The 25,910-nt window shown below is 37.7% G+C and overlaps 1 protein-coding gene across 7 annotated transcripts; it reads left to right on the forward strand.

Annotated features, from left to right (window-relative positions):
* The first annotated feature begins 1,112 nt into the window (after positions 1-1,112).
* RWDD1 (RWD domain containing 1) lies at positions 1,113-23,513 on the forward strand. Of its 7 annotated transcripts, none has more exons than XM_047734234.1 (9): positions 1,113-1,556; positions 2,801-2,865; positions 8,447-8,549; positions 9,431-9,496; positions 15,272-15,402; positions 19,685-19,828; positions 20,150-20,282; positions 20,808-20,870; positions 23,226-23,513. In XM_047734234.1, the coding sequence occupies exons 1-9, from the start codon at positions 1,484-1,486 to the stop codon at positions 23,345-23,347; spliced, it is 900 nt and encodes a 299-aa protein (XP_047590190.1). In that variant the 5' UTR covers positions 1,113-1,483; the 3' UTR covers positions 23,348-23,513. The 7 variants fall into 7 exon arrangements, with proteins under 7 accessions (XP_047590190.1, XP_047590191.1, XP_047590192.1 ...); XM_047734235.1 differs by having other exon boundaries at positions 8,447-8,546; XM_047734236.1 differs by lacking the exon at positions 2,801-2,865 and adding an exon at positions 6,872-6,905 and having other exon boundaries at positions 1,114-1,556; positions 8,446-8,549.
* Positions 23,514-25,910: the final 2,397 nt, after the last annotated feature.

Raw genomic sequence — 25,910 nt, forward strand, 5'->3', positions numbered from 1 at the left:
TATTTAAAGGTGTTATCAACTTCTGTGCCAAAATCATTCTGTCATTACCTGTCAATTTGGTTACTTGAACTTCATCTTTCCTGTCGTTCTAGTCAAAAACAGTTTTCGACTTTTTTTTTTTTTTTTTTTAACATACCACATCAAATCCTGGTCTACAGGATCTGCAAATTCCTTCTCATCCCCCCACAGTTCACTGTGCATTAGTTACCTTGGCTTCCAAAATACCAAGTGGGGTCTCACCTTAGGACCTTTGAACTGACTCTTCTTCTGTCCAGCTCTCCCCCCACCCAACAAATCATTGTTTCCTGTGAACTCAGGATATCCAGAAAAATAGGCACCTCATATTTGCAAAGTTAACTCGTGTATTTTATTTGATTCTCACCACTGGCAGTAGAGTTCCCAATTTTTCACCTCAAAGTCTAAAAGAATGCCCCAAACCAACTCTTAAAGACACAGAATCAGTACCAAAGTGTAGCTGAATACGTTTGTTTTAACATATTCCTCTGCTGTAAGTAATACTTCCGGATAGAAGATCAAGATGCTTTCTGGTCCATAGTACATTACCATTTTAACAAGAGAAAACTCCAGAGACTTTATCATTGGGGAACTTATTTAAAAATTGTTATCCCCACTACACAAGTGAAATCAGTTTAATACAGAAAACGAAGGGAAATACAAAGAATGTTAAACATCTTTTAATATGCTGGGAGTATTATATTTCCCCATGTTCCTTTTTGACTTAACATATCCATGTTCCTTTACTGTAAACATAAAATAGAAATAGTTCGTTAAGAGTCTTCTCTTTAAAGGTACCATGCTCATTTAGCACGAGCAGAATTTCTGCTTCTCTGTCCACTGGAGTCTACCCTGGTCCACCTTTCGCACAACTCCCTTGGGATGCCAAGGAACTGGGAGACTCGACAAGCGTAAAGTCGGACCTCACCATGAGCCGACTTAAGCCGCGCATCGATCACCCTGGCTGCGGCCACGGGGTCGCCAACCGGAAACCGGAAGCGGCCGAGTTCGCGGACGCACCGCGCGTACCGTTCGCGGCCACCTCGTCCCGCCTCGGTACGCGTGGCCAGCGTTAAGTCTAGACCCATCGAACGATGATGTCGCGCTGAGTGGCTTCTCAGGCTCAGGCCCCGAAAAGCTCAGGAATCGGCCCCAGGTGTCCGTAGCGAATGCCCGGCCGGGTACCATTTCCATATTAGCAAATCCCAAGCGGCGGTGCGATCGGCAGCTTCTCAGTGCTCCGCTGGCCAGGCCTAACGAGTCGAACGCGGAACTAGAGAGCAGGCTAGGCCCGTGCGGGGCTGTTGCTCAGCAGGCCGGGCCTGGCTTTGGGCCCCGGGCCTCCCAGCCGGGGACTTTGCGCCTGCGCCCGTCCGGCTGCTGCCGGCTCTCCCGGTGCGGCCGCGGTCCCAGCAGCAGCGTGCCGCCTGGGTGGCTGGGCGGTCCATGGGCAGCAGCGAGGGCCACGATGACAGATTACGGCGAGGAGCAGCGCAATGAGCTGGAGGCTCTAGAGTCCATCTACCCCGACTCCTTCACAGGTGACTTCCGCGACTGCGGGCCTGGAGCGGCCCGGGGGTGGAGTGGGATGGGCCGGAGCCCTCGGCCTCCCGGGCGAGGATGGAGAAGGGGACAGCGAGGCCGCGTGGTCACCTAGCCCGCTACTCTCTCTTCACCCTCTTTCCCCGACGTGTTCAGGCACTTAGGAGTAACTCCACAGCTTTTTCCCATTCTCCGTTTATTCCCTGAAATCTGAAAGTCCGCGAGAGACTGGCGAGGTTCCTGGAGAGTGTTAGGCCTGGAATTGAATTAGGTGCACTTTGGTTTCTGTGTAACTTACAGCGACACGAGGTTTAATGAAAAAACACGAAAACAGATAACTCCAAGTGGGAGTACTTTTTCTAGAGCTGCAGAGATGTCGATTTTCACCTTTACTTGGGTAGAAGCTGTTTTCATACGTTGGTGTTTTAAAGTTTATGGGGGTTCAGAGTGCTGTTCTCAGAGTTACCCAGAAGCAGTTTTGAGAATCCCTGGGATTTGTCCTCTTTTTTTTTTTTTTTTTAATATTCTGTGAATGCCCAGTGAATGATGTGGCACAAATTTCAGCTCCACCGCAGATTCACATGTTTGTTAGGGGGGGTATTGGCCTGGACTCGTTTTGCTACAAGCAAGGTAATGGAGGCTCAGGAAGAGGGTAAGTGGCTTGCTTTGGGTCTGGCCAGCAGTTAGTGGCGGAACTGGTACTAAGAGTTAGGTTTGGACCCCCTCCTCTTCCTTCACTTTGCAGACCTGTGGAACTTGGGATCTAGCTCCAGCTGGGATGAAGGGGAGCAGAAGATTACTGGATAGGTTGGGCTAATGTAAAATATTATTGAGAAACTCATTCGGTATGTTTTAAGGGAAGAGAGTTTTTCTGTATTAAGTGCTTCAGATGATTTTGAAAGTGCCGCAAGGTACCACTATCAGTACGGCTTTTCTTGCATGACACTCAGTGTTTGAGAAGTGATCCAATAAACCCAGTATAAGTGAGTAGAACCTAGGTTTGTGGGATTTACAGCTCCTGTCCCTTCCTTTGTTGTCCATCACTGATTGTCAGAATTCAGAGTGTAAGGTATGTTCAATTCCGATCCCTCTCCCTTTCCTTGTTTAGCTTAGTTTTCTTAGCTCCACCTTTTGACCACTGCTTGCAATGGTAGCAAATTTTGTTCTGCTTTGCCAACAGGCAGATGTCTCTCAGCTACCCCTGTATAGCTCCAGTCCTGTTCATGTTCTCTCTCACCAACAGTACAGCTGTGCTGTGAGGATGTTAAGGGGATGAGTGAAGAGGGGTTTGAGAGTGTCATTAACTGGGTGAGTGTGTATGGAGTCTGGCTCCCTTCTCTATCCTTTCTTATATGTCAATGTCTAAATAAAAGAGAATATAGGGTCAGTTGCTGGATATACTCTTTTTTTTTTTTTTTTTTTTTTTGCTGGATATACTCTTAATCGTGATGTTTGGTCATTTCTAGCACATTGGAAATGTAATTGGCACTGTGTAGGTAGAAGTTAAAGCATGAGGTGTGCTAGTCTTTTCTATGGACATAAGGTATCCCTCATTAAATACTGTGCCTATAAGCATTTTAAAAAGTGATACATTTTAAATCCTAAACCAATCTTATGGTTCTTTCAAATTATACTAAGCTCTGATATAGGTCAGTATGTGAAATTCTTGTCAGATGCAAAAGTGCTTGAGGATTTTGAGCTAGGGCAATAAAAGACAATTTATGAATCTTTGATGCATTCAAATATTCTGCATTATCAGTGAGCCCATCTGTCTCCAATTCCTACCAGTATTCCTAAAACTTTGCAATAAATAAATTAAAATAAGATGCCTTGATTTATAGTTCTTTAGGAACTTTGCCTTACTCATGATCATGTTGTTTATGAAACCTCTCAGGGAAAAGGCAGAGGAGTTTGGAATAAAACTCTTCCATGTTTGATCTTTTGGAATCATGAGGATTTGTAAGGTTTACTGTTTACAGCCTTCTTTTGTGTTGATGATTTCATACTTTCCTATTTTTGTACCAGGTTTTAAGAAGAGAGTTTGCTTGTGTCAGTTTGCCAAGGAACACTGATTGACACTTTTCTAATTTCATTTTGAATCACATTTAATATTAGATGTGGTAAATGCTCAATGCTCTTGATGAAGGAAGTATATATATGTGTATATATATGTGAGTGTGTGTGTATGTGTGTGTGTGTGTATATATATATATATATATATATATATTTTTTTTTTTTTTTTTTAATAGAGAGCTTGGTGCTTGACAGAGAAACCTTTGTTAAGCACATCATGATCCCTTTGTGGATGCTGTAAGAGGCACAATCCAGCTAGCCCGTAGTTCTAGCCACATAGACCTAGCCTAACCTCAGAATTGATTGCTTGACTATTTGCAAAGAACTTTTGGTCCACTGTTGAATTTGTTGTGAATTATAACAAATCATAATACAATTTCTTCTTTTTGCCTGTTCTGTAGCTTGATTGCACATTGATCCAATCCTCCTAACAACTAGTCTTCCAAAATATAACTGGACTCTCCTGATACCACATTCTCCTTCAGTAGTGCTTCACTTGACAAGGCCCTGCTAAGGTAGTAGAATTTGGTTATTTCCATTTCTGTATCAAAATCTCTGACTATGGGGAGTTTTGTTGAAACAAATTGGTTGGCTTCGGGCTAACCAAAAGTCAAGTTCCCTTAATTCTGTTTGGTCTTACAAAGAGGGGTACGTAATTCTGTATTTACTTGTCTCAGTACCTCTAAGTAGCATCCATGAGCATTTAACAGTTAGAATTGCATCCTAGAGATGGGGCAGAAGTCATCTTTTAAAAACAGTTTTTCTAAGACACTCCCTAAGAACCACAGGGACTTATTTTAATATGGACTGTCTGGCTCTTTGTGAAAACCTTGATGTCATTCGTGTGTCTCTTTAGTGTACCTTTGAGCTATTACCTCCATCATGTTTGTCCTTAATTCTGTCCAGTTTGCCATCATCTGCCCCTCTATCACTTAACAGTTCCCCTGCTTGCTCACTGGTTCCTTCCACTATGCCCAGCAGCCTTATTCTTCTTCTCAAAAATATTTTGATTCACTTACAGTGGTGGAAATCCGACATCTTTAGTGAAGGCTAATTTTATCCCAACTCACAGTAATGCATTGGAATGGGATTATCCCTTTATCAAAGTGCTGATGAAACTTTCATCTTTGCAAGCCCAGTTAAATAACTTCCCCATCCCTATGTTAGCTTCCTCCAAGTTTTGGAATATTCTTTCTTTTTCTTTTCATTTCCCCTTTCCTTTCCTTTCCCTTTCCTCTTTACCCTTTCCCCTTTTCTTTCTTTCCTTTCCTTGGATTAGGTTCAGCTGTGACAGAAAGCCCCAAAAAGCAATGGTTTTAAAAAGGTAAAAGTTTAGGGGCTCCTGGGTGGCTCAGTTGGTTAAGCATCTTACTCTTGATGCTGGCTCAGGTCATGATCTCAGGATCATGGGATTTAGCCCTGCATTGGGCTCCACACTTAGCTCGGAGTCAGCTTGAAATTTTTTCTTCCTCTGCTCTCTGTCCCCCACCCCCCCACCCCCGACCCCAGTCCTCTGCTTATGCTCTCTCTCTAAATAAATAAAAGTAAATTTAAAATGGTAAACTTTTTTTGTTTTGCAAATAAAAGATAGTTGCATAGTTCTAGTCCAAAGATTCCTTAGGTACCGAGGCTGCATCTTAGTTCCTTGCCATTCCTAAGATGTAGTCTCTACCTCATGGTGAAGATGGCAGTATTCCTTTCCAGAAGTAGGATAGATAAAGGAGTTGGGGCTGGGGAGAGAAGCCAAAGACAGCAGTTTCTTAAGTAAATTTCCTGGAAACTGTCAAAGAACTTACTTGCTTCCATCTCAATAGCCGGAACTTAGTCATTTGGTGAGACCTAACTGGAAGGGAGGCTGGGAAATATAGTCTTTATTCTGGGTGGTTAATATGCTCAGTTAAAAGTGGTATCACTAGAAGATGGGGTGAGTAGATAAGATAGCAGGGGATATAAGTAGTGTTTTCCATTATCCTTTTTTGTTGTTGTTTCTGGCTCACATTTTTTTTCTCTCTAATGGCAGCTTGGTGTAGTGGGTATGAGCTCTGTGTCTTTGGGAAATTCTTATAACCTCTCCAGTCTTTAGTTTCCATATGTGTTTAATGGGGAGTAATACAAAGTATGCAAATACTTTATAACTATTAAATATAAAATACTCTTTCCTAGAAATTTACCATCTTAGTTGCTGATTCTTCTAATAATACAGCTTCATAATTCCTTATCTTTATCGGTGACCAGTTTTGATTTCCATTTCCTTCAACTGCATGAGGGCATAACCACATCTCGTAAATGTCATCTTTAGAATTTTGCCTTCTGAAAGTCCTCTTTTTGTCCTTAAACTTTTTGCTCCACAGTTCTTCATTCCAGTTATTTTGCTGAACTTGCCTCTCATCGTGATTTTTCATGGATTAAGAGTCTATCAGCTTCTTGTCTGTCTTGCCTCCCTATTCTTTATGTTTCCGAAGGTCAGGCAATTCAGTGATGTTTTTGCTAGCATCCCATGTCCTCATTTACCAAAGACATCAGATACATAATTTATAACATAGTGTGATGATTCTTTCATGGAGGATACAGCCAGGAAGAGGGGAGGGTCTTGGTTATTTTGGAGAACTGAGGGGTGATGAGGAGCTAACAAGTAAATGAGACCAGGGGAAGGGACATAGCATGTGGAAAAGCAGGACTCGGCAAAAGCAAAATGTATTTAAAGGGAAAATGGCTTGATATGCCTAGGACATAAAATGAGTACTGAGAGTCATGAAAAATGAGGCCTGACAAGTGAGCAGGGACCAGATTGCAGAGGGCCTTGTTAGGGATTTAGATCTGATCTTGCAGGCCAGTGGTTCATCGCCAATTTCCCCCTGACAGAGCTACACAGACCCGTATAGTACACATTGTAAACGGTGCCATAACATACCTGGATCTCAGTAGTTGGGATGCCTTCACAAATAAAACAGGCTTCTCTTGAGTTTCTCTTGACCTCTCATGGCTGCTGCTTTTGTTTTTCTCTCTGGCACTTTTTTCTGCTCGTACTTTTTTCTCCCAAATTTAGGATTCCTTACAAAGCCGCTGTTGGCCCTATTTCTCTATTTTTTCCTCTGGTGATCTCATTTGGTCTAATAGCTTTAGCTCCATTTGCCCATTTCTGATTGCATATTGCATACTCCATATCTCCAACTGAAATTTCCTTGTGTCATTTAAGTGTATCATCTCTGATTTTTCTTTTGTATTTTTTGCTTTTTGTTAGTGGTGCTACCTTTCTCTGCCTGCAAATTTGGAACGAAGAGTCCTTCCTCTTCCCTGCAATTCCCATGGCTGCTAACCTAGTTCAGAACCTCATTAACCTTACTGGCATGATTTTAATAGCTATCTAGTTTCATCCTGCCTCTGGTCTTGTTTCTTTCCTTCCAATTTATACCCTGTTGCTACACTTATCTTCCTATGTTTAGAAATACAATTCTGGGGGCGCCTGGGTGGCTCAGTGGGTTAAAGCCTCTGCCTTCGGCTCAGGTCATGATCTCAGGGTCGTGGGATCGAGCCCTGCATCAGGCTCTCTGCTCAGCGGTGAGCCTGCTCCCTCCTCTCTCTCTGCCTACTTGTGATTTCTGTCAAATAAATAAATAAAAGCTTTAAAAAAAAGAAAAAAGAAATACAATTCTGCCCATACTGCTTCTGCTAGAAAAAATATCATTGTCCACAACTAAAATTTCAGCAGTATTTTTTCAAGTACTTTTCTTCACCCACATATACATCCACCAAACGGAATAATTTCTTCTTCCATATATATTCCTTAAACCATTATGCCCTTGCTGCCATGTTTTTGTTGCCTATATTTCTTTTCGCCATCTTTACAATATGCCTTAATTCACAGTCTAGCTCAAGTGACTTTGCCGGAATTTCTCAGCTGGAAAAAACATTCTCTTTTTACATGAAACTCAATATAGTTTATTCAGTTCTTCCAATTACTAGCTGAATAACATTGGGCAGAGTATTTAAGAGCTCTTTTATCTCAGTTTCTACATCTGTAAAATTGGGATAATACTATATTTAATTGGTTCTAAGACATTTCTATGTTTTAACATCTCTGAAATAGGAATTTGTATTATAATTGATTATATATTGAAGTTTAATTGGCAGATTTTTTCTTAGTACATAAAGTAGAGTGCATCTCCTACTTGATAGTATTTTAAATTTGGTATCATATGGTAACAATATAATATCGTGGTCTTGTTGTAAGAATTAATGATCTTTGTGTAAATGTGTAGTACAACATAGGTCCAGAGTAGTGCTCAATAAATGTTAGCTGTTGTTATTAGGTATAGGTGACCCTTAAATTATGGCCTCATGGAGTCCTAAAAATGGTAATCAGTTGGAATGTCATTGAGTTGAACCCTTATTTCTGTAGTTGCTATGTTTACATTTGATGACATAGGAATGCTAAAGTTGGTCATGAAAAGAAGTAGGAATGAAATGCATCAAATATATTTTATACACATTAAAAAATTAAAAAAAGGGTTAATCATATTTTAAAAGCTTTATTTTAATTACCTTTCAGGGACTTTTTTTAGCGTGGGCTGGACTATCCGAGGCCTATTAAAATATGAGTCCAGTGAGTCTTACCTTCTTGACAGATACTTTCATAGTAGCCATAGATGTTCATCATGCTTCAAGTACTTTTAAACTTCAATTAAAATGAAGGCATATGTCTTGAAAATTTTATTGATAATGAATATTTATGAAAGCTTCAGAAATTCTTAAGTAGGAAAAGCTGAGTATTTTCCTTGGTGACTTCTTCAGAGATCTCCTTGCCCTTTCATTTCAGAAAGAGGTTGCTGAGCTGCTGCCAACCTTGACAGGGGCCAGTGCTTCCCAGGGCTGGAGTGAGGCACAGGCTTTTCTCAGGGGCTCAGCAGCAATCCCAGGTGGCCTGTATTTTTCTTGTTTACTCTTCTAATGGTTCTGAATATAAGTCTAATTTGTTTTTGTTTTTCTGCTTTCATTCCATTGTTTTAGCTCTACCATTTAGCTAGAATTTGTGGAATTTCTAGATACTGCCAGGCACTGATCTAGGAGCTCTTAAAATTTTTATAGTATTCTTGTGGGGGAAGATATATAAACGTATATACTGTCAGGCATCAGGCTGTAAAATGGTATATATGCTTTCTTATTTATCTAAGTGTTGATTTGCATGTCTTGACTTGCTTAACAAATTGTAAGCAATTTGATACTGGGATTCATAGCTAATTTTGTAATTCCATGAAAGATGGTAGAGACTTAATGATTGGTGAAAGAATAAAGTTTGGTTCTAGGGATGATGTGGGTGAAAGAGAAAGAAGACACAACTGTAACAAGTTAATATTTACTGTTTGTCATGGAGATTCTGAATTATAGCTTAGAATATATTTTACAAATTAGTGATAATACTGTCAGTGTATAGTTTCTGATGAAACATCAGACTTTTTTTGTCATTCTGTTTGGGAATTTTTTAGGATGTAATTTTCCATGTATAGATGGAAATTTTGAATTAAAAGGTAAATTACTTAATTAGTTTAATTGATTTGATAAAACTCCCAAGAGTCTACTATAGATATTTTTTTTTTTCCAAATGAAAGGTAACCCTTGATTTAAATAGAAAATTGATAAGTGTTTTATCATTTGAATGTGTGGTTCAGTCTGTGTTTGTGGAAATGGAAATACAGATTAGGGATCAGTTTCCAGGACTGGGTAGTGGTATTTTGGTAATAAGGAAAGCATTTGCCTTAAGAGACATCTTAATAACTTAAAACCTGTGTATATTTTCTTGCAGTATTATCAGAAAATCCACCCAGTTTCACCATTACTGTGACATCTGAGGCTGGAGAAAATGATGAAAGTAAGTCCAATTGAAAATACTTGTGGTTTTTCTAAGTTGCTCTTAGGAATGTTACTCCTGCAGCCATTATGTTGGCATTGAAGATGTGGAGGTGCTAATAAGTATGGTGCTGTTAGGAATCTAGCATGAATGTTGTGTATTCCCTAATTAGCATTTACTATGTAAACATGACTTACAGAGAAACAGAGAGGAAGTCACTGAGATGTATTCTGACACAATGAATTTAGTTTTAAAAAGTGAAAAAGAAACATTAACAATATAGCAAATGGAGAAAAGTTAGAAGATTACTCTGTAAAATGAGACTTTGAAGTATATTTCAGTGACTATGTTGTGGCATTCCATTGAGTGTTATTTTCCCATGGTTGTTTTTACTCTTTGGGCATTTAGATTGCTTATTGGACATTTGCTGTTATTTATAAATTAAACGGAATAAATGTCTTTCTTTATGATTTTCTCTTTTTCTTTAGGATGGATATTGTATTGTTGTTTAAATACATATATACATAAAACCAGGTAAAAGCCACTATTATACAACTATTGAACCAAGATAAATATACTGGTGGAAATAAAACAGTTATAAAACCAATAATTTAAAATTAAATAGATTGATTTAAATGTGGCAGATGCTGGGGGAGGATCTGAAGTTCATTTCCACCATTCGTCCAGTTCAGTTAATTTTGGAATTTGATAAAATGTTACATAAGTTGGTGTTAACCCCAAAGATTTTTTTTTTAACGTTAAACTAGTCAACTAAAATTCGCTATGAGTAATCAATAATGCAGATTTTAGTGGTATCACCTGATAACTCTAAATCTGTCTTGTACAACTGAAAAAGAGATTAGCACAGAGATATTACTAAAATCTGAATTAAAAAGATGTTGGACACAGTCATTTACTTCTATATGTATTTATATATTTACATAGGTTTTATACATAGAATCTCAAATACAACCAGAGTATCCTTTTATACTTTGAAAAGTAAATAAATGTATAGAAGATACTTTAAAATATCTTTTAAAAAATATTTTTATGATGCTTTAAATATCCCCAAATGGTAACAGTGATCTTTTCTTGGTGGTGGGATTATTACTGATTTTGTTTTCCCCTTAATATATTTCCAAATTTTCTATAATGAATGTCTGTTACATCAAACAGTAAAATCAGTAAATGTATTAAAGAATTCTTTTCCTAGCAATAAAATTAGAAGTGTGTTAATTAAAAAAGAAAGAATATGCCAGAAGACACTATGTATCCTTATTGGCCTGACAATCTTTTTTTTTAATTTAAATTTTGCTTGGTTAACATACAATGTAATATTGGTTTTAGGAATAGAATTCAGTGGTTCATCACTTACTTACAACACCCAGTGCTCATCATAACAAGTGCCTTCTTTTATACCCATCACCCATTTAACCCACCCCCCACCCACCTTCCTCCATCAATTCTCTGTTTGTTCTCTCTAGTTAAGAGTCTCTTATGGCTTGTTTCCCTCTTCTTTTTTTCTTTACCCCCTTCCCATATGTTCATCTGTTTTCTTTTTTAAATTCCATATATCAGTGAGTTCATATTTTTCTTTCTCTGACTTATTTCACTTAGTGTAATATACTATAGCTCTATCCACATCATTGTGAATGGCAAGATTTCATTTTTTTGATGGCTGAGTAATATCCCATTGTGTATATATACCACATCTTAATCCATTCATCAGTTGATGGACATTTGGGCTCTCTCCAGAGTTTGGCTGTTGCTGATAATGCTGCTATAAACATCAGGATGCATGTACCCCTTCAAATCTGTATTTTTGTATCTTATGGGTGAACTCCTAGTAGTATAATTGCTGGATTGTAGGGTAGTTCTATTTCTTACTTTAAAAAATTTTATTTATTTATTTTTAATAATATTTATTTTAGAGAGGGAGAGAGAGAGAGAGAGAGGGGGGATGGCAGAGGGAGAGGAGAGAGAATTCCAAGCAGGCTCCACACTGAGTGCAGAGCCCTATGTAGGACTGTCCTATAACCCATAAGATCTTAAGCTGAGCCCAAACCAAGAGGATGCTCAACTAACTAAGCCACATAGGCACCCCTAATTTTTAACTTTTTGAGGAACCTCCAAACTGTTCTCCAGAATGGCTGAATCAGTTTGCATTCCTACCAGCGGTGCAAGAATGTTCCCCTTTCTCTGCATCCTCACCAACATCTGTTGTTCCTTATGTTGTTAATTTTAGCCATTCTGATAGGTGTGACATGGTATCTCATTGTGGTTTTGATGTGTATGTATTTCCCTGACGATGAGTGATGTTGAGCATCTTTTCATATGTCAGCTGTCTACATGTCATCTTTAGAAAAGTGTCTGTTCATGTCTAATGCCCATTTCTTTTTTTTTTTTTTTTTAAGATTTTATCTATTTATTTGACAGACAGAGATCACAAGTAGGCAGAGAGGAAGGGAAGCAGGCTCCCTGCTGAGCAGAGAGCCTGATGCGGTGCTCAATGCTGGGCTCGATCCCAGGACGCTGGGATCATGACCTGAGCCCCTGAGCCGAAGGCAGAGGCTTTAACCCACTGAGCCACCCAGGCACCCCTCTAATGCCCATTTCTTAACTGGATTATTTGGTTTTTGAGTGTTAAGTTTGATAAGTTCTTTATAGATTTTGAATAGTAACCCTTTATCAGATAATGTCATTTGCAAATATCTTCTTCCATTCCATAGGCTGCCTTTTAGTTGTTGATTGTTTTCTTCACTGTGCAGAAGATTTTTATCTTGATGAAGTACCAGTAGTTCATTTTTTGCTTTTGTTTCCCTTGCTTCTAGAGACATGTCTAGTAAGAAGTTGCTATGGCTGAGGTTGAAGAGGTTGCTTCCTATGTTCTCCTCTAGGATTTTGATGGTTTTAGGTCTTTCATCCATTTTGAATTTATTTTTGTGTATGGTGTAAGAAAGTGGTCCTTTCTTGTGCATGCTGTCCAGTTTCAGTTTCATTCTTCTGCATGTTGCTGTACAGTTTTCCCAGCACCATTTGTTGAAGAGATTGTCTTTTTTTTCATTGGATATTCTTTCCTGCTTTGTCAAAGATTAGTTGACCATATAGTTGTGGGTCCATTTCTGGGTTTTCTGTTCTGTTCCTTTGATCAATGTGTCTGTTTTTGTGCCAGTGCCATACTGTCTTGATGACTACAGCTTTGTAATAGAGCTTGTAGTCCAGAATTGTGATGCCTTCAGTTTTGTTTTTCTTTTTCAAGATTGTTTTGGCTATTTGGGGTCTTTTGTGGTTCCATATAGATTTTAGGATTGGTCTAGCTCTGTGAAAAATGCTGGTGGTATTGTATTTTGATAGGGATTGTATTTAATGTATAGATTGCTTTGGGTAGTATAGACATTTGAACAGTGTTTGTTCTTGCAGTCCATGAGCTTGGAATATTTTTCTATTTCTTTGTGCCCTTTCCAATGCCCTTTTCAATTTCTTTCATAACTGTTCTCCAGTTTTCGAAGTATATATCTTTTATATCTTTAGTTAGGTTTATTCCTAGGTAGCTTGTCATTTTTGGTGCAGTTGCAAATGGAATTGATTCCTTGATTTCTTTTTCTGCTGTTTCATTATTGGTGCCTAGAAATGCAACAGATTTCTGCATATTGATTTTATATTCTGCAACTTTGCTGAATTCCTGTATTAGTTCTAGCAGTTTTTTGGTGGAGTCTTTCAGGTTTTCTACATAGAGTGTCATGTTGTCTGCAAATAGTGAAAGTTTAACTTGTTCCTTGCTAATTTGGATGCCTTTTATTCCTTTTTGTTGTATAATTGTTGAGGCTAAGACTTACAGTAGTATGTTAAATAGTAATGGTGAGCATGGACATCCTTGTCTTTTTCCTGACCATAGAGGAAAGGCTCTCCAGTTTTTCCCCATATAGGGTGATATTAGCTGTGGGTCTTTTTATATATGGCCTTTATGATGTTGAGATATGTTTCCTCTATCCCTACTTTGTTGAAGGTCTTTATCAAAAATGGATGCTGCATTTTGTCAAATACTTTATCTGCAACTATTGAGAGGATCATATGTCCTTTCTTTTATTAATGTGGTGTGTCACATGCATTGATTTACAAATATTGAACCATCCTTGCATTCCAGGAATAAATCCCACTTGATTATGGTGAATGATTCCTTTAATGTACTGTTGGATTCGATTTGCTAGTATTTTGTTGAGAATTTTTACATCCGTGTTCATCCTCTGATGGCCTGTTTCTCCTTTTTAGTGGGATCTTTGGTTTTGGATTTAAGGTGGCTTTGGAGAATGAGTTGGGAAGTTTTCCTTCCATTTTTATTTTTGGAATAGTTTGAGGAAAATAGGTATTAACCCTCCTTTAAAAGTCTGGTAGAATTCCCCTGAGAGCCATCTAGCCCTGGACTTCCATTTTGGGGGAGATTTTTTATTATTGATTTAATTTCTTTGCTGGTTATGGTTCTGTTCAAATTTTCTATTTCTTCCTGTTTCAGTTATGGTAGTTTGTAGGTTTCTAGGAATTTATTCATTTGCTTCCCGGTTGCCCAATTTGTTGGCATATAATTTTCCATAGTATTCTCTTATAATTGTATTTCTATGATGTTGGTTTTGATCTCTCTTTCATTCATGATTTTATCTTTTTGGGTTAACAGTCTTTTTTTTAAAGATTTTATTTATTTATTTGGCAGAGATCACAAGTAGGCAGAGAGGCAGGCGGGATGGGGTGGGGGAAGCAGGCTCCCTGCTGAGCAGAGAGCCCGATATGGGGCTTGATCCCAGGACCCTGAGATCATGACCCGAGCCGGAGGCAGAGGCTTTAACCCACTGAGCCACCCAGGCGCCCCCAGTCTTTCTTATATCCATTGACTCATAAAATTTCTTATTGATATCATACACAAAAATTAAAATATCAATTGATATCATTGATCTGCCTATAAGGATCTCATTCCTGTACAAATGTCAGATGTATGCATTTGATATGGCTAAAAGAGTGAGTGAGAATGTATAATGAGTCAAGCAAAAAGTTTCTCAGACAGCCTCTCAAACCCTATTTCTTTTTTTTTTTTTTTTTAGATTTTATTTATTTATTTGACAGACAGAGATCACAAGTAGACAGAGAGGCAGGCAGAGAGAGAGAAGCAGGCTCCCTGCTGAGCAGAGAGCCCGATGCGGGACTCGATCCCAGGACCCTGAGATCATGACCTGAGCCGAAGGCAGTGGCTTAACCCACTGAGCCACCCAGGCGCCCCTCAAACCCTATTTCTAAACCCTGTCATCTAGCAACCCCTTAGCAGTCTCTTGCTGGCACTGTGCATATAGATATACAGACTTCAGGGCTGACGCAGATCTTCCTCACTGGGAGCTGGCTCTGGTAGAGGCCTGAAAATAAGCCTAAGGTAGTGTTTTTTTTTTCTATGTATTATATTCTGTGCCTTTTGTTCATCTTAAGGAGGGTCTTAAAAAGAGTGGCTTTTATCCATCCTCTTTCCCAGACATGCAGTATGGTAAAATACTCATAAGTAATAAATGTATTTCATGTGTTTGAGGTGATTTTTGGTATTCCCATGATTTGTTTTCACTTATCTTTGTGGGATGTGTTATTTATCTTAGTGATTATCTGTCTGACCTCATAGTAACCTTGTTTCTCTTTGCAGGAAAATTTCTTGTGCTACTTTTCATTGACACATTGTAAATTAATTACTGATTCAACAAAAATGTTGATCTCTCTATACTTTACATTTTAAAATACTCATATCAAATTCTTATCTCATGTCTTTAGCTGTCCAGACTACCCTCAAGTTTACATACAGTGAAAAATACCCAGATGAAGCCCCTCTTTATGAAATATTCTCCCAGGAAAATCTAGAAGATAGTGATGTCTCAGACATTTTAAAACTATTAGCATTACAGGTAAGGAAATAAGTTTTGTAATGGCATTTTTATTGGCCTTAAATAGTATGCAATAATTTCAAGAGTCAGAAAATGCTAGTAAATATGTATAACCAGTACATTGAACAAGGAGAATTCATGGTGTATCTCTCTCCCTTTCTCTCTCTCTCTCTCTCTCTATCTATCTATCTATATATATATGTATGTACAGATACAGGTATTCACAAAGCATATTTTTTTGTTTCCCATTGTACATTTAAAATTTGAGTAACTGAAGTTCCTATATCCCTTCTTGGAACTCAGTCAGCCTCATGACTTTTAGTTAATAAAATGTCTGGTAAGTACTTTAAGTTTAAACACAGTTTTGATCTGGTTCTCAAAATGTCTAGCCCCATGTGCAGTTAAAAATTCTGACTTAAAAAAATAAAAAAATTCCGACTTTTAAAAAAATTAAAACTCCTAACCCTCTGACCTGTTGTAGGCTAGTTGCCTGCAGTCTGGGAAGAGGACTGGTGATCGTTTTGTTTTTCTTATCTTTCATCTCCTGAGGCTTACAAGAAGCAGCCAGGGTTTATGATCCCTCTGAGAGCAGGGGGTTGTGAAGAAAAAGTGGGTATTGGAAAACTCTTGGCTAGTTCTGTGGTAGGAAAAGTTCCCCATAGTTTGTGCTTAGCCAGAATTTAAAGCTCTGTCTTGCTTTGGTTGAGAGTTTTCATGGGTTCTTCAGAGTAGGGAGTAGGGAGGACAAGTGCCATCTTTATTCCACCATGTTATAAATAGAAGTCCTAGTTTTGTTTATTTGTTCTAAGAACAATTTACAGAAAACATATCTACACCTTAAATGTGACTGATATATTTCATGGACTATTGGTCCTCTGACTGCTGATATTTTAAAAATATCTGGAGCTATTAGAGAATGAAGAGTGAAATAGATCAAACATGAATTTATGCTTATCTTGGGCTCTGTTCATTCTGCTACCCGGTGTGAAGTTATACTAATTCTAATATTTGACTTAAAATGCTTCATTTAAAACATTGCAGAGAACCTGAGGCAATATGCTAATTCAGTTAGTCATTTATTAATGTAAGTTATTTGATCTGAGTGATTACTTTCTATGTGTTTTATATTTTGTTTGTACTCAAGCTCCTTGATTTCAGAAAAGAAGTTTTGATTTCTTTCTCATAGTTACCTAAGATCATATCTATTGAGGGAATATTTATACTTTTTCTTCCAAAATAGTATTGATTTTCAATATCAAAATAATTCATATTATAAAAAACTCAGAAAGTACAGAAACTCATAAAAAAGAAAATTAAAATTACTGTTAATCTCACCAACCAGGTATAACTGCCTATTAACATTTTGGTATGATATGGTTTCAGACTTTTTTTCTTATGCTTATACTCATAGTACTCCTCTTCTACCCCAAATTAGATCATTCTATATATAATGTTTTATAACATCCCAGATGTGGGCATCTGTCCATTTTAATAAACATGCATATGAATCATCATTTTTGATAACCTCGTAGAATTTCACTGTGTGTAATTACACATATCCTTTTTGAAACAATTATTTACCATTTTTACCTGATTTAATATGTAATTCTTTGAACATGCTTCTTTTTTTGTGGGGGAAGCAAGGGGCAGGGGCAGAGGGAGTGAGAGAATCCCAAACAGGCTCCACACCCAGTGCGGAGCCCAACATGGGGCCTGACCCCACAACCCCAAGATCATGCCTGAACTGAAATCAAGAGTCAGACATTCCACCGACTGAACCACCCAGGTGTCCCTTTGCACATTCTTCTGTATCACTATTTGTAAATCCTTAGAGCAGAGTCTCCATTGAATCCCTAGTGCCTGGAATACAGTAGACACTCAGATATTTTTTTGAATAAATGAAGAAAGTATATTATTGATGAGTATATAGTCCGGTGTTTTCTGTGAGTAAGATTACTGGGTTAAAGGTTGTGCATACTTAATTTCATACACATTGCCAAATGGACCTTCAAAATGGTTGCACCAGGTTATGATCTCACTGTAGCCATTGAGGTGTCTGCCCACCTCTGCTAATATTAGATTTTTTTCATTTAGAAAAAAAAAAAAGATAAGATGAAAATAGTATGTAATCATAATTTGAAATTCTTTAATTAGTAGTGATGTGGAAATCTCTTGTGTGACTTCTCATTGTCTGGTTTCATATAACTGATTCTTTGTTTGCTTTTCTTATTGGAACCCTAGAATACTTAAGTTGTTAAAAAAGAAAGCATACTGGGATTTGATTTTGAAATGTATCAAGAATTAAGTTAAGTGACCAAGACAGACACCATCCCCACTTTCATAGGTTTTATATTCTGGTGAGGAATGTGGACTAGCAAATTGGAAATTGTTATTCTGTGTGGAAAAGTGCTGTGAGTGGACATAGACTTGAGGCACTGGAGAAGCTTTCAAGAGAAAGAGTTTGTCAGGCAATGAAGAGAAGATTCAGGGCAGAGGAGCAAACTTGTTCAGAGTCATGGAAATGAGAGGGAGAGAAGAGATCAATATTTCCTTCCAGAGCTTCTAGTCATACTAAATTTCTTGAGCTTAGAATTTGAGGTTAGTGATCTTATGTGACAGAACTAAAAAGATTAATTCCCAAGGGATCTTCTGAACTATTTTAAAAGTATGGTGTTGCTCTGATTGATTTGGGAGGCTGTCAGGAATTTTAAGTGAGAGACTGACTGGATCAGTTATGTGTGTGTATTGAGTGGCTAGAGAAGTTGATGTCACGGGTGATAAGACCACAGGTTTTAAGAAAACTGGTTAGGAGTTTCTTGTAATATTTGAAGATGATGGTGCCCTGGGTTAGGGTAGTAGCAGTGTTGATAGAGAACAATAGGCAGATTGAAATGACATTTTAAGAATAGATAGAGGCAGTGGTAGAGCTTATGATAGGATGTGAGTGTTCATGCTGGGTGGTTGGTGGTTTGGTTCTCTGAGTTGGGGAACATAGAAATAGGTGTTGTGGAGAAGATGATGATTTCAGTGTTCACATGCCTGCGGACATCATATTGCTGTCCACTGGGCAGTTTTAATATGGGTTTTGCGCTCAGGAGAGAGGTTTATGTAGTCAGATTTAGGAAGGTTAGCATGGAGACACCACAGAGAAACCCCCAGAAGAGAATCATAAGAGCTAGCTTGAGACCTTGTATTTAGAGAAGGCCAAGGAGATAAAATACCTACTTGAATGCCACTGAGGCTAGCCCTGTCAAAGTAGTGGCTGGAAATCTCTTCTGCTTCTAAGATGGAGATTCTGGCTTGTATATTTGGGATTTTTTTGTTTTGTTTAGTTTAGTTTTTTTTGGTCTGTTTCCTTCAGACTATATCTTGTTTCTATGGATAAGCAAGATGCATTGTTTTACTTCAGTCTGCTTTCAAATGACCAACTTCCAAATAGCTTTTGAATTACAGTTGACCCTTGAATAACATGGAGGCTAAGAGACACTGACTTTCCACACAGTCGAAAATCTGTGTGTAAATTTTGACTGCCCCAAAACTACTACTAACTGGCAGGAAGCTTTACCCATAATATAAACAGTTGATTAATGCATATTTTGTATGATATATGTACTATATACGGTATTCTTAAAATAAGCACGAAAATGTTATTAAAAAGTCATAAGAGAGAGAAAATACATTTACAGTACTATACTGTGTTTATTGGGGGGGGGGAAATGGATATAAGTGGACCTGTGCATTTCAAACCTATATTGTTCAAGGGTCAATTGTCTGTCCCTTTCATGAGTTGGAGAGCTTTTATATTTGATTTTAAACCATTTCAAATTGAAGGAAAAAGATAGGTAAAGATAAATCACAAAAGTATCTATATTCTTTATTATTGTATATTAGAAAGTCACTTTGGCCTCAAAGTTCAGTTCATTGTCACAGCTCTTAAAATAGCCCAAAAGATCTAAATCGTGAAAATTTGGTGGAGAGCTCATGTTACTAGCTGCTATAGGGAAAAGTTTTCTGAATTCTGGTTATTAAACAGAATCGAGTAAAATAGGTATCTGTTTCAGGTTGGAGGTAGCAAATTACATGTCTTTTAAAATTTAACATATAGTTATATATATGTATGTATGTGCTCAATTTTTAAATGCTCATTTATCCAGGTGTCTGAACTTACACTGTAACTGAATTAGTAATCATATTATAAATGTCTGGAATTTAGTGATTATGATGAAGCACTTAGTCATTGGTTAGTTTTTCTGTTTTTCTGAGAAGTATGTTTCTCATTACAATCTTTCTTTTGTTTACATAGGCAGAAGAAAACCTTGGTATGGTGATGATCTTTACTTTAGTGACTGCTGTACAAGAAAAATTAAATGAAATAGTAGATCAAATAAAAACTAGAAGAGAAGAAGAAAAGAAACAAAAAGAAAAAGAGGCAGAGGAAGCTGAAAAGGTATATTATAAAGCTGGGTTTTCTTTCATTATTTTTTACATCTTTTTTTTTTAATTGTTTGGTGGGATTTTTTGTTTTTGGAAATTTCAGTAATTTTGGCAATTGCAAAATAAATAAGAGTAAAATTTATTTAAATTTTCCTACATAAAATGTTAGAAGTCACTTACCGCATTGGTCACATAGCATGGGTAATACTAAAGGTTAGTAGAGCTCATGCAAGTAAGATTGAGAAATATACATTATTTCTTTATAAATTATTAATTTTTTAATAAATTTCAAGTGTTTCATTTATGTAATCACATGTCTTTTTTATTTTCTAAGCAATTATTTCATGGCACTCCTGTTACAATTGAGAATTTCTTAAGCTGGAAGGCCAAGTTTGATGCAGAACTCTTGGAAATTAAAAAGAAACGAATGAAAGAAGAAGAACAAGCAGGAAAAAATAAATTAAGTGGTATGACTCCCCTCTCTGCTGCCCAGGCTGTTCTATATTTTTGCACAGCAAAAGGATCATTTGGACAGATTTCTATAAAAAAAAATAACATATTTGGGCATCTAGGACAAAAAGAGAAAGCATTCTATCGACATGATGACATTTCTTCATTCATAATTATAATTAATTTTTATGGTTTACCTCTGATCAAAATATCGCAATGGATAGATCTTGAGATGTGGCTCCCACAACATTCTGAATCACAATGGTTAGAAGTGGTAGAGACAAGTGCATTTGGTTTTCTAGGACTCTGAAGCAGACTGGGTTTTCACTTGTTCAATTTTAATGCAGATACATATCACATGCCTCTTAGCTACTTACTGAATTCATAAATTTATTGAAATTCACAGAAAAATAGGTTTTCTTGTTTTCTTGGATTATTATATTTTTAAAGGATTGTAGGGAAGATAGAGGAAAACTGGAGATGTGGGAAACTGGAGCATATAGGAAAAATACGTTTGAATTAAATATATTTGTTTCTTTTAGGGAAACAGCTCTTTGAGACAGATCATAATCTTGACACATCTGATATCCAGTTTCTGGAAGATGGTAAGATAATATTAAGATTCCACTTGTACATAATGCACTGTTCTTAATATCAAACCATTTAAATCAGAGAGATAACTTAATGTAAAATTTTCCTCCAGGGCTAAAAACACACACATTTTGAAGAATAGATTGCAATGTTTGATTAATTTATACACGAAACTATAGCAATATGTTTTTTAAAGTTTTCTGATAACCTAAGCAACATCAAAGATAGAAGTAAACAACTGTGGTCATATTAGTCTCTGATAACTAATAAACTAGGCCGCTATAACTCAGGTGACCTGGTTTACTTAAATTTCTAGTATCAGAAATCTCTGGAAACTCTTTCATGGTCATGGAACTTTATAAAGACCTCAAATCTGAAAGTCTTCATGCCCTCTAACTGAAAATTTTATGTTTCATACTAATCTTACTGTCTAGAACATCTCTTTCCCTGTACTTTCCTTCTCCTTTTTATCCTAAACCTTATCCTTTTTCAGTCTTCTGTCCATCCATTATTCATCCATCTATAGATATTTTGCACCCCTAGTATAAGCCAAGCGTTGCCCTGGTTGCCGATGATACAGCAGCAGAGAACGGTATAGACAAATTTCCTGCCCTGGCCTATGTGTTTTCTTACACTGGGCTCCATATTCAGTCACACTTGTGATAGTCCTAGAGTTCTGCTTCATTAGCGTTTTTTCATGCTCATCTTGCCAGTTGGGGATCCTGTAGCATCTGGCCTTTCAGCTTTGTTCCTGGACTATCTCCTGGAAAAGGTTAAGAAGCAATGTTGTTGTGTCCTCACTGCCAAATCATGCTTCTTAACTTGAGCTAGGCCCTTATGGACACTCACCATTTTATTTTATATATCTTACTGCATTCTTGCTCCAAGACATTTATTAGTCTCAAACAAACAAAATCACCCCAAACAGACAGACATACCGACCCAGCAAGGTTGTCTTGTGCATCCCACCCCCCCTCACTTTTCTAGCTTGTTTTTCTCCTATTTTATTGAGAAATTCTGGAACCAGAAAGCTGTGTCTTATTCTCTCTTGCACTTTAGAAGTTTTACTGTCTCCCCTCATCCCTGACTCCTTACCCTGTCTAATGGATCAAGTATCTCTTCATATCCAGTGACTTTCACCAAAAGCTCTTTGTCGATTCTGCATCAGAAATGTTTTTTCCAGACATTTTCAACTCTTTCCTCCTAACTTGAGCATTTTATCATTTTTTACCCCCTCGGTGTTTGTGGTGGCTTCTTGCATTGTCTCCTTGCTTCAGTCCCTTCCTCTTTTTGGTGCCTTTAGTCACCGCCCCTGAGGTGGCATTCCTAAAACTTACGTTTAATCATGACACTTCTCTCCTTAAAATCTTTTGATGGTTCTCTGTACTTAGAAGAAAAGGTTGGCCTACACAGTCCTTCAATTTGGACTTCATCTATGACATCTCCAGATATTTTTCCTAAAGAATCTTGTGTTCCAGTTGGAAATATTCAGTCTTATTTTTTCTTTCTTCCTTTGTGTATACCTTTACCTATAATTGCTTCATCCTGTCCCCTTTTCTTCTTGGTGGATTAAAATTTATTATAAAGATATTTTAGATGTCATCTGTTTTGGGAAGCCTTCTCTGTCTCTCCCAGAGACAGTGAATTATTCTTTGGCCCGCACTTAGCAAAAGTGTATTTTATTACTTAATAGATCATAGGCGTGAAGCAAGACTCATTCTCGTTGAATTGAATGTCAGTGGCCTGGAGTCTGCCAGGAAGGGAAGATGAACAATTTTTAGTGATTTAAGAGTACTGTACTATCCCACGTTTATGTACCTGAGACAAACTGAAGAGTAAAGATGTTTAATGCAAGGCCAAGGTATTGTTTCCTATAGTGCTCAGATATTTGGAATCTGAGAAAGGCATATCATTGGTTATAAGGGGAACTACATGAGAGTAAGGGTCAGTTTATATCTAACAATGAAATAACAAGTATAGTTGAGCTTTAATGATGTGCATATCTGCCAGTACTGGAAGAGATAAACTCCTGGTTCAGGCCCCGTGGTCAGTGACAGTCAACTTTGTATAACCAGGATATACCATCGTCCTCCGCTTAGAACATGCCATGTCATAAATAATTCATTCTAGGAAAGCTTTTTTTAATAACTGGATTTTTTTTTTTAAACTTGAAGCATGAAGTTGCTCTTAAAATGTGTGTCTATGCTGACCAATGCAGATGACTGTTGCTTTGATTTGCAGTAGTAGTTTAGGATTTCATTACGGGCACCTCACTTGCACATTTAGAAGTTTGTGTGTGGTGTTGCCAGTGAGTTATGTGACTTATTCCTGAGTATAAGACTGAAAGTGAAATCTTTTGTCTTTTGCAGCTGGAAACAATGTGGAGGTAGATGAATCTCTGTTCCAAGAAATGGATGACTTGGAGCTAGAGGATGATGAGGATGATCCAGACTATAATCCTGCTGACCCAGAAAGTGATTTGACTGACTAATGGACTGTCCCCAGCTGCAGAGAGGTGTGACTGCCACAGCATCTGTGGCTGTGCTGAGGTGTTGATTTTTCTTTCTTTTTTTCTAAGAAAAAATAATTTTCAGGAGAATATTCTTCTGATAGCTTTCATCATTGAACTTAATAAACTGACCTTAAAGTTTCAAATATAAAATGTTCAGTTCCTCTTCTTGGTAGGAATAAGGTCACATATTTAAAATCATTTACTTTTGGAGACAGATCCAGCCTGTAACACTAATAAGACTTGAAGATAGAGTGCAGCAGTGCACAGGTGAGGGTTCATATACAAGGAATTGTAGTAACTTGGAATTCCCATGCTGGAGACACTGACGGCTTTATGCTTCTGAGTGCTATCATTAATATAAAATACTAGCAGACGGAGGTAAAGAGCACATTAAACCTTCTGAATTCTAGCCTTTGGTCTTGATAGATTTAAGTCTTTACAAAAACAGAAGCCTGATTTGTATTCAGGATTAAAGTGGACTTTAGTCTTCTGGTAGTATTTGAGTCAGCATCCTCTGTGGAATTCTTAAAAGGTGTGCACTCCTAGGCTCTTCTCAGTTTAGTTTATTAAACACTGACTTTAATCTGAATTTTGAAACAGTGAAATTTCATGCCAGTTGACACAGGTTACACCGTTGCATAATCCTTATCCTACAGTTGTGAAATATACATATTTGTGATGTTCCCTTACTTTTCTAATTTAACCAGTTCTGAAGAGATCTGAATTGTTGAGGTCGTACACTGTCTGTAGGAGAACACATACCCACATTAATGCACATATGAGACCTTTTCTGTAATGATTTGGAACGATTGCCTTGGGGACTTCAGGTAGGAGAGCCAAGCTTCATGCACGTTAGCCAGTCACTGTAGTTTTGGAGAACTGAATCTTAATTCTAATAGGAAGTTACTTGTGCTATTGCAGATCACTGCCTCCTTTCAAAAGGACACAAGCACTAACACCTCAGTCCCATGTTTATTTTTGGAGTTAGAACTCTGGCTAAAATCATACTATTTAAGACAAAACTATCATTGAGGAATATAATACTTTGTCACTAGCTTTGGTTCTGACCAATAAAAGGGAATATCAGTAAGGTTCAGCATTTCTCTGCAGAGACAAGTCTAAAAGTTTCTTTTGTGTGAGAACTAACTTTTTCTTTCTTTTTTTTTTTTAAAGATTTTATTTATTTATTTGACAGGCAGAGATCACAAGCAGGCAGAGAGGCAGGCAGAGAGAGAGAGAGAGAGAGAGGGAAGCAGGCTCCCTGCTGAGCAGAGAGCCTGATGCGGGGCTCGATCCCAGGACCCTGAGATCATGACTGGAGCTGAAGGCAGAGGCTTTAACCAACTGAGCCACCCAGGCGCCCCAAGAATTAACTTTTTCTAAGGAGAGATCCTTTCTGAAGATGCATTAAGAACTCAAGAGCAGGGGCTGCCTGGGTGGCTCCAGTGGGTTAAGCCTCTGCCTTCAGCTCAGGTCATGATCTCAGGGTCCTGGGATCGAGTCCCACATCAGGCTCTCTGCTAGGCAGGGAGCCTGCTTCCTCCTCTCTCTCTCTCTCTCTCCACTTGTGATCTCTCTCTGTCAAATAAATAAAATATTAAAAAAAAACCTCAAGAGCAGTTTAATAAAGGGTAAAAACAAGCAATGATGAAGAATGAGGTGCTATGGTCAATGAAGATTTGACCTTCGAGTGTCAAGAGTGATTCCACCTCCTCCTCACTGCTGATTTTCTTTTAAAGTATAAGTTTTTTACGTTTTCTGTAGGTATTGAAGTGAATTCTACCTTTGTCATTTCAGAATATAGGCAGAACCTAATGGTATGGAAATGAAGACAAAGAGTTAGTTCTAATGATACTCAAGTATTTTCATCCAGAGTAAATACTATTATTTCTTTTGTTTTCTGAGTTAAACAAGGACTCTACTTCTCAAACTGTAGCACACATAATCCCAGGATGTGCAAAAGCATGACTGGTGATATTTGAAGCAATCACTGGCCATCTCAGATTATCAGTTTGGTTCTTGGATTTGGGATAATTTTTGCTTTTGTTTCTCTACGTATGCTAAGTTGTATAAAATATAAGATTAAGAACAAATACAAGTATGTGTATCCTTTGCTGTATCCCTGTGACAATGTCTGGCCCTGAGTAGGCATCAAATATTTGTTGAATGAGTGAATTATAGAATAGAATGAAAAATTGGCGTGCATTTTTTAAAGATAAAACATGACAGTTCAGTGTTCTGTTTGCCATTGTTTGCCATGTTCAGTTTTGCATAACTGGATTCTGCATTATTTTATACTCTTCTGCCAGCAGAGATGCCTTAGGGAAGAGGTGGATAAATACTGATCTAAGGCAAACACATCTAAAAGGTTACAGGAACATTTCCTAGTTGAGGTAAGACCAGGAAGAGGATGAATAATAGCTCTTATAGATGCACAGGATGAGTTCATGGCTTGTACTGTCACAAACTCAAAGATACATGTGCTAAGAAGCTAAGAGATGCATTCTTGGAGTCCAGGAGAGAGGGGAGTGTGGGTTTTCAG

The sequence above is a fragment of the Lutra lutra genome, chromosome 6 (assembly GCF_902655055.1).
Source record: "Lutra lutra chromosome 6, mLutLut1.2, whole genome shotgun sequence".
NCBI classification, from domain to species: domain Eukaryota; kingdom Metazoa; phylum Chordata; class Mammalia; order Carnivora; family Mustelidae; genus Lutra; species Lutra lutra.